The sequence below is a fragment of the Pinus tabuliformis genome, chromosome 4_1, assembly GCF_031772625.1.
Source record: "Pinus tabuliformis cultivar Carrire ecotype Pingquan chromosome 4_1, CPIR1, whole genome shotgun sequence".
NCBI lineage: Eukaryota > Viridiplantae > Streptophyta > Pinopsida > Pinales > Pinaceae > Pinus > Pinus tabuliformis.
In genome coordinates, this window is record NC_142303.1 from 452,438,878 (window position 1) to 452,447,468 (window position 8,591).

General features: G+C 38.3%; 1 protein-coding gene across 1 annotated transcript; it reads right to left on the bottom strand.

Moving 5' to 3' along the window:
* Window positions 1-755: 755 nt before the first annotated feature.
* On the bottom strand, window positions 756-7,128 carry LOC149176302 (glycolate oxidase-like). The gene is made up of 9 exons (XM_089421429.1): window positions 6,987-7,128; window positions 6,720-6,764; window positions 6,550-6,606; window positions 3,049-3,127; window positions 2,343-2,467; window positions 2,223-2,260; window positions 1,993-2,070; window positions 1,687-1,811; window positions 756-855 (listed from the first exon to the last, which is right to left on the bottom strand). The coding sequence occupies exons 1-9, from the start codon at window positions 7,126-7,128 to the stop codon at window positions 756-758; spliced, it is 789 nt and encodes a 262-aa protein (XP_089277555.1).
* Window positions 7,129-8,591: the final 1,463 nt, after the last annotated feature.

Here is an 8,591-nt window from a genome sequence, read left to right on the forward strand (position 1 = left end):
TTATGTTACCACCTACCGTCATAAGCACTGGATAATATTTTTTATGAGATAGTGTACCTTTAAAATAACTTGAGAATCATTTGGAGTGTTCACTGTGACGTCTAGCACAGTGGGCAGGACTGCAAGCAACAAACGATACCATATAGTCATTGGTTGCCACCATAACAATTTCTTATTTTTAAAAGCAAATGGAGACCTCATTTTTGTATTGATATAAAAGTACTAAGATCAGATGAACTTGTGAATAGCCAAGAAGCTACCCACAGCTGGTCTTTGCCTTTTCAATCAATTAATCACATCGAAATCAGAGAGAACAACCACCGAAACACAATGACAGGGCATCGAAGAGTAACCACAACACGGCCCATGCGATTCCACGACCAAAATAATTGGAAAAAGGATACAAAGTATTTCTTGAAAAAGGATATGAAGTATTTCTTGAAGATGTAAATCATAATATGACTCATCACAAATAATTTTTCTGAGATTCGAAAGGTTACAAGCAAAGGCAAGAACTCCACCCCAAGATTTCTCCAGGTGCTTCTCTATCCATTTTCATTCTATTCAAACACAATACTAAAGAATTATTTGAAATATCCCTCTACTAGGACTATTACAAACCTTCCAACTCAATGATCTGTCAATTTGACCTGCAACATATGATGTCAGTCCAGAATCCGTTGTCTGCAACAAAAAACCAACTTAAGGAAGAAGTTTGGACCTTGAATATAGGAAGAACTAAAAACAACATCCTTCTATTTAAAGAACTCATAAAATGGAACACATAACTTCTCCATTTTCCCAAGATCCAAACCTTCGAAATTATTTAAGGTAAGATATGGAGGCAATGCGAATCTACATTTTTGACAAAGAAAAATCAATAGAAGTAAAAAACAATTATGGATCCAGAATTGAATCTCAACACAGAGGTGTGCCTTACTCTCTAGCATGTATGAGTGGATATCACAATGAGACTTTTCAGAACATTAGATACCTCAGTGTCAGACAAGGGATGAACAAAGAGGAATCCCATATAAAATGGAGACTTTAGACTTATTTTAAGTTTGATACATTATAGGTTCTAAATGCTTTTTCTAACCCTAGCGTCACTTCTAATCCTAAAAGAATTCCACAATGTTCTGAATTTTATTGAGAGCTAGATTGTTATCAACTAACCTTGGTGGCATTTCATATTATAGTGAATTTTCATTTGCTATTATTCCAAATAGTCTGCAGGCTTATTCAGAAGTATCCCGCTGGCTTGGTAATTGCTCAAGTCCCTGAAATTGAAACTATCACCAGTGAGGCTGATTTCTCCATGCCTTTTAGAATGACCGTGTATGAAACTGTAGACCTTGAAAGTCTTTTCTATATTTTCTGAAGGATACAAACACTAGGAATAAGAAAATGAAGGAAAGTGAAAGTTGCGGGTTTTTTTGGCAGAAGCATCATAGATGTGAACGAAGGTTGTTACATAAAAGAACTAAAAAGCGATTATACAAGATCCCCATCTCTACATAAGCAAGGAGAGCTAGAATATAGAGCTTGGTTCCAACTTCAAGAAATATAACTTTGAAAGTGAAAACTAGAAGTTTAGGAATAGGAATCTACTTTCTATGAGGTGTCAAATTATTTGGGATTCTTTGAGTTTGTCAGGAAATCTAAAATAGAATTAATTTTCACTACCTATTTCTAATGTCAGAGTCCCTCTGCCCAAGTAGAGGTGTGTCCATAGTCAGTGCAATTGCCTTAAAACCAGCCCTCTCAGCTCTTCTAACAAGTTGTGCAACAACATTCCTATTATTGTAAACCTGCTAGCAATGACATCTAAATTTTAACACCACTCATACATCCACATTTAGTAAACCCAATGCAATATAACTGATCTTACCATTGGTTTAGGAGCCTATAATACAATTGGATGGATATGAACTCAATTACATCTCAGAAAACATGGGAAGACAATCATATGGGTGGAAATGATAAACTTACATAAAGTTGAAAAAATCGAATGCCTGGTCCAGTTGAAGCAACCTCTTCAACACTGGATGTAGCCCATGAAGAAAGCGTCTACAACAAATATGTCCAAGCCTCAATTTTTATCAACACAAAAAACTATTTCAAAATCCAAATTCATAACAATTTCTTAAATCCTTAATAGCTAGAAGGAAATTAAAACATCCAGAAGATCAATCCCATAAAGAGAAGACCGATGCCCAAACCGTTATAGTTCCAGCAGCTCTTGCAGTAGCATACTCTCCTGTAAAAGATGATGGATTCATTTTCAGAAAATATATGCATCAAGTAGGATGTTAACTGTAATACAATAATCTAATGCATACCTTCAGGATGAGCCATCCTTTGCATGGCAGTTGGAACAATCATAATAGGCATTGATATCTTGAATCCCAACATAGTGGTACTCAGATCCACCTTTGTTACATCAACCAATATACAGGGACAAAACCTGATACATACAACATCAACCAAAATCTTTGTAATAATGTCAATTCCCCTGATGCTTGTAATGAAAGAGGTGCCATAATGTTCAAAAGTTTGGCCCAAGACAGGGTGACTAAAATTGAAAATTAGAGCTATTCAATGTTTATCTAATCTGATTGCAGTCATAAAGATGGTGAAAAAATAGATATGGGAGCTGAAGGTACATCTTTTTCAAATGACTATGTATTAGCTGAAGGTACAGTAGCTAAACAGGGGAGATTGTGGAATCCATAAGAAACTCATAATATGCAAGCGATTGAAGGGCTATCTTTGTAAAAAAAATAAAAAACAACCATGCAGAAACGAATTGAATGAGATTTCCTGCAGATATACATGAAATGGAAAAAAGAGAACAAGAGAACCCACCATAATAGGCATTTGCCAAGCTTCCATGTGGAATGTAGTCATAAACCAGCAGTTTTTCCTCTATACCCCAATAGAAAGCTCGGAGGCGAACAATGTTGGGATGTTTAACCCTACCGATTGCTTTAGCTTCTGCTTCAAAATCCTTGATACTATGAGACAAACTAAAATGGAAATACATACCCTGATGTTGAGCAACCATTCTGTAACAAATTGCAATTCATGTAGCCATCCTGCGACAGACCGAAGTCCAGAAGTGGACCTGTGACAGTCCAAGGCATCTAGTGGTGATAATCCAAGCCCTTTTAAGGCTGAGCGAGACCTCCTGGAATCATCTCATGGGTCCTGTAGCAGATTGGGTATGTTTTGAGGGTCAGAATATCATTTGCTACCTTATGATTGATATGAAGGGTTTCCTGAAGTCGATTTCCACAGATCCAGGGTCCTGGAATATAGTATCGCCAAGCGAGGGCAAGTGCAAGGTCTCCACATGGAGAAGCACCTGGAAGTAGAGTAGCATCGAGCGAGGGCAAGCATCGATCTGCTGGGTCGCATCGTATACCGATCTAATCAATTGGATGGGTAAGATTATTTTCATCGTCTAACACTTAAATCAAAGGCTCAGAAATGTACACGTAACCCAAGAGGAAAGTTGATTTCAAAGGGAAACGCCTTACGACGTAAAAATATAAAACAAAATATTCACCAAATAAAAAGAATTTTTGAATACTAACAACGTACATATTTCTCTGTTTAAATGGATCATTATCTAAAATTACATTAGTGTTAGAACACCGGTGTGAGTTGTTAACTCCTCTTAATACATGCATTTCAACCCAAAATACTCTTACCCTTCTCATAGATCCTCATCCCATTTTCTATGTACATGGTTGTTTATGATTAGTTGATGTATTGTTTCCTTAATAGTAGTATTGGGCTCTTGAGCTTGAGCTATATATCTTGTGATGGTTCTTTCATAGTCACGGTAGGCGATTTCAAATAATTTTTTTTGTAATATCCAATTATTATTTTGTAATATCCAATTATTATTTGATTTTTTACTAAATTGTTCACTTTTTGCCACTTTTTTATTACATTTTCACCCCGTAAAACTGGAACGCGGTACTCGAGGAGCAGCGTTCTCGCTCACTCATAGTCACCAACTTGGTTGCCTCACTAGTCTTTCAGATATAACATGAAGGGATTTTCTCTTATCCCTTTTGTGGAGAATAAAGATGCAATTCATTATTTTATTATGTTTACCCAACCTTGTAATATATGTTTCCTTGCAAATCAAACACCCTTCATTTAATTTCTGTTCCTACAATAGTTACGCACGTATATAGCTAGCCTTTGATCTTAATGAGGTGGCCTATGGCTAATTGCGTGGGATCCACGACCTAGCCACATGGTTCGACTACCTTGATCCAAGAGTCATTCTTCACATGATTTCACATGAGAGGATGTTGGTTTGTAACAAATGGTCTTGATTTGTTTCTGGAAATCCAACGGTGTAGCTTGTTACACTTTAGCTTTTGGTAAAAATAAATATGCTTTCATCTATCATTTTATGTTGGAATTGGTAGAGCGTTGTTCATCTCCGCTATAGAGATTGGGGTTTTAACCTGTCAATTTCCCTCCTTTTGATACACCAGGTGTAGCTCGGTCTTACCCACAAAAAAAGAGCTTTTCTTCCATGGAAGGGTCTCATCTGATCACTATGCATTTGAGTGGTAGAAAAACTTACTTTATAATCCATATTTTTCTCTTAGACCATTCATGTAATACCCCCAGAATTTTGTAAATATTTTATTTACCGTAGTTAAAAGAAAAGGAAACAAATTGATGGATGATGGTATTATCTGCTATATAAATTGACATTCTATTATTAGTGAATAAAAAGAGAAATGATTTCCTAGTCACGGGAATATGATGTAACTTTTGAGGAGGGAAGTTATGTTCTTTTTTCTTCTTTAAAAAAAAAACAGTTGCAAACCATAACTGCCCCCCCCCACCGTGGGTGGCTTCTGCGAAAAGGAAGGAAAAGGGGGAACTGTGCGGTAGAGGACCGACAGTGAGGAAGGCATAGGAATCTTACCAAGTCTGGTGATGACCAGATGGTAAGGGCGCAGAGCGCAAGAAATTGTCAAAGATTATTTGTCTTTGAGTGAGCCAGGGGGGAGATTTGGTCTCGAAGGAAAATCTCATGGTCGGGTGGTTGGCTAACTGCAGAGAGCAGAGGTGACTTATTCTTGGAATTACTTATTGGATAGAAAACTAGGTATGAAGTATTAACCAAAACTTCATTAATATTTGCAGTGAACTGGCGGATTTCTTTTCTGTGACCCAGTCTTATTAGAGGACATTTAAATAATATTTGTATTAAACCGAAACTTAACTTCTGTGAGTTAGTCTCATTAGATTTCATTTAATTGGAATCATAGTGAACTCGAGGGTTTATACGCATTTGGGATCATGAGAAGATGGCGGGTTAGCAGTAGGTACGGGTCGCTAAAGCTGAGGGTTTACCTTAGTATAGAATCATAACATTAACCCTCTACTTCTGTTATTTATTTAAAAGTGGTACACGGGTTTTACATTAGCCAACGTAGTGTTATCCACAAGTGTAGGTATTAGACAAAGAAAAACTCTGTGATAACAAGAGTATACTGATATTTAGAAACAGTGCCATGCTATGGAAAACAACCGAAAAAGAGACTATCCAAATTAATAAATATGATAAACCAATGCTGCAAGAAACTATGCATGATATAGAAAGACCAGGGAGAGTAGCAATACTATTCACATTTTGAAACTTTTTCACACGTAACCTTGGTTGGCATTTGTCGTTTCTCAGAACCAAAGATAACTTCTACAAACAATGTAAATAGAGACTACTGCTCAACCTGTCTATCTTGTTATTAACAAATGGAGATAGAACCTACCGTGCACTACAGCCAAGACAGAGCTACAGTGCCATGGATTGGCAGTCCAAGAACAGAGTCTGAGCTAGTTTAGGCCAAACGGTAACTATTAGGTGCGTCCAGGCCATAAACCCTGGTGTTACAATCCTTAAGTAAGGTATTTCAACAATAAAACCATAAAGAACGAACAAAGAATCAAACAGAGCATCAGTATGCATGCGGCAGTGAGTGGGTCCGAGACCAAATATCAAATACAAGATATATTCAACAAAGACTGTGTATTATAGAAAGGATAAATAAATCACAGTTATAGAGTCTAGAGCTGGCCGAAACAAGCATCCATGGAAAGAAAATTTTACATTTTATCTATCAAAAATATTTCCACAGAGCGAGTAGTCTAAGAACAACAAATAAATGAACAGCTGTTATCTGAATTGACCACCAAACTATCATAGTTTACATTCCAACGGCAAGAGAGAATCATGCCGCAACATGGCTACGCACAACCGTGCCATATAACTTAATTAAGAGCACCACAAGGGCCGAGTCGTGAAACTAAAGTTACGACTGAACGCCAAATTCCACTATCAGGAAAGAAAAAAAAAACAAGCTACACTTATGGAACCCGAGCTCGGCCTCATGTGCTTCAACTCAAAACTCGACAGGGTCCAAGCCTAAGGACTACCCTTCGCTAACCTTCCACCTATAAATGAAAGAAGACTTTTCATTCGGGGGCCTCGGCTGGAGGAAATGTTCATACCTGGAACCCTGGACCATGCACAGGGAGGGTTTCCTTGGGTTAGATTAGGCGTCCAACCTGTATGCAAATAAACCAGGAAAATAAAACGTAAAGACAGCGTCAGTGTTGTGAAATAGAAATCGCGACAGCATAGTAGAAGGAAAACAACTGCAATTAGTTGAAGGGTTTACCTGAGAAGGGTTGAGCCACCGTGTGCAAGACCAGCCCTTTCGGAGCTGCAAAAGACCATCAGACGCGAGACCAGAATCTGCAACAGTGGAAGGCAGGAACAAGGTAATGGTTAACGCAGTAACAAGGGTGGTGCTCAGCTTGAAAATTAAATAGAACAATATCACCGCAAAAATCATTTACCTGTAGAGAATAGCAGACCCAAAATCCGCCAGCAATGGAGCCAAAACTGATAAGTCAGTGCTTAGAGCTGCATGGGATGAACCTACCAGAGCTGGCTCCACAAGGAGCTGCCCATCCAAATGAGCTCCACCATCCTAGACCCGTAGTATAGGTTGAAAATGCAAGATTACTACCGCCGTCGGATAGCAAGGAGAGATCCCCACCGTCGATTGAAGCGGGATTACCCATCGGCGATGGGACTTGATTAGTCTGCCAGCCACGTACAGGACGGGCAACCGGAGTTAGTGACACCTCATACCTGCGATGTGAAGGTGGAAAGTTACCATACGTTCTTATGCCACGTGGATAGCATATGTGTGTCACCCAAGCGGCAAAATAAATAAGCCTTAAAAACTTATATCTTGGGACTGAAAAAAAATAAAAATAAAAATAAATAAATAAATAAAATAATAATAATAATAAATAAATAAAATAAAAAATAAAAAAAATCCATAACCGCATACAAATGTGTGCCAAGGATAAAACATTAGGGTTCCCAACGATGTATTGAGTGATGTCAATGAGTCATGAGAACCGGTAAGGTTAATACCATGCCAAAAAAAAAATTACTCGAGTCAGAGTCATTACAATTGGTATCAGAGCCCAGTTTCAAAAACTGTGGCCTCTGGGAAGTATATCTTTATATTAAAAATAAGCAAGGACAGATAAAAAGTAAAAGAATTTTATTCCTAGTTCAATTTTACGAGTTATGTTGTTTTCTTCAAAAAAACAGTTAAAGCATTAATCCTCCTTCTGTCACTTTCCTTAGGTTAAGTATAGGAAAACAGAAGACTACCAAGATGAGAAGAGCAGACAGTGTCTCACGCAGGTTTCCGGTGGGTCAAGGGCCTGTAACAGGTCCTGAAAATAACCCAGAATTATGGGTACAACTTGGAGAAGAGGCTCGCAATACGAATCTCGCAATACTAGAGACTGTGCAGGAGTTGAAAAATGAAATGGCCCGTCTATGAGAAGATAACGCAAGGTTAACTTTGGAACAGGAAAGGATTATAAAAAGCCTATCTGACAAGCAAAACCAGCAACCACTGAATCCAAGTGCTGAGCAGCAAAGGGAGTCTGAGGAGTGAAATCACCATACAGGACCCGAGGGGACAGAAGGAAGGGAAGAGGAACAAGAGGAACGATCTGATAATGCTTCTGAGCAGCACACCTCGAAAAGGCAACGGATAGAGTTGCAAGGGGAATTCCGCAAGATCAAACCGCCGCACTTTGATGGAGAATTGGAGGAAGCTGCTGAAGCATGGTTGATTAATATGAATAAATATTTCCAGCTATACGAGTATGACCACAACCTCAAAGCACGGTTGGCCATTTTCCAATTGCAGGGAAAAGCCACCCTGTGGTGGGAAGAAGTTAAAATTGTAAAAGGAGTAAGTGAGCAGAACATTACTTGGGAAAAATTTCAGAGGTACTTTAAGGAAAGATACTTGACTGAGCATTTCTATGACAACTTGTGGTTTGGATAGCAAACCATGGATGAATTTATCACTCGCTTTACTTCATTACTGCATTACGTGCCTTATATTCGAGAGGAAAAGGCAAAAGTACAGAGGTTCGTCAGTAGTTTACCCTTGAGCATGAGGGAAAGAATCGAGTTTGACAATCCAAAGACCATGGATGAAGTAATACGT

What these genes read in the sequence shown, in the direction of transcription:
- LOC149176302 (XM_089421429.1), bottom strand. Translation starts at nt 7,128, where the DNA reads ATGGGTAATCCCGCTTCAATCGACGGTGGGGATCTCTCCTTGCTATCC. An exon ending in AAGGATGGCTCATCCTGAAG is followed by an intron (nt 2,261 to 2,342) that starts GTATGCATTAGA and finishes CATCTTTTACAG; the next exon opens with GAGAGTATGCTACTGCAAGA. An exon ending in GAGCTGCTGGAACTATAACG is followed by an intron (nt 2,071 to 2,222) that starts GTTTGGGCATCG and finishes TATTTGTTGTAG; the next exon opens with ACGCTTTCTTCATGGGCTAC.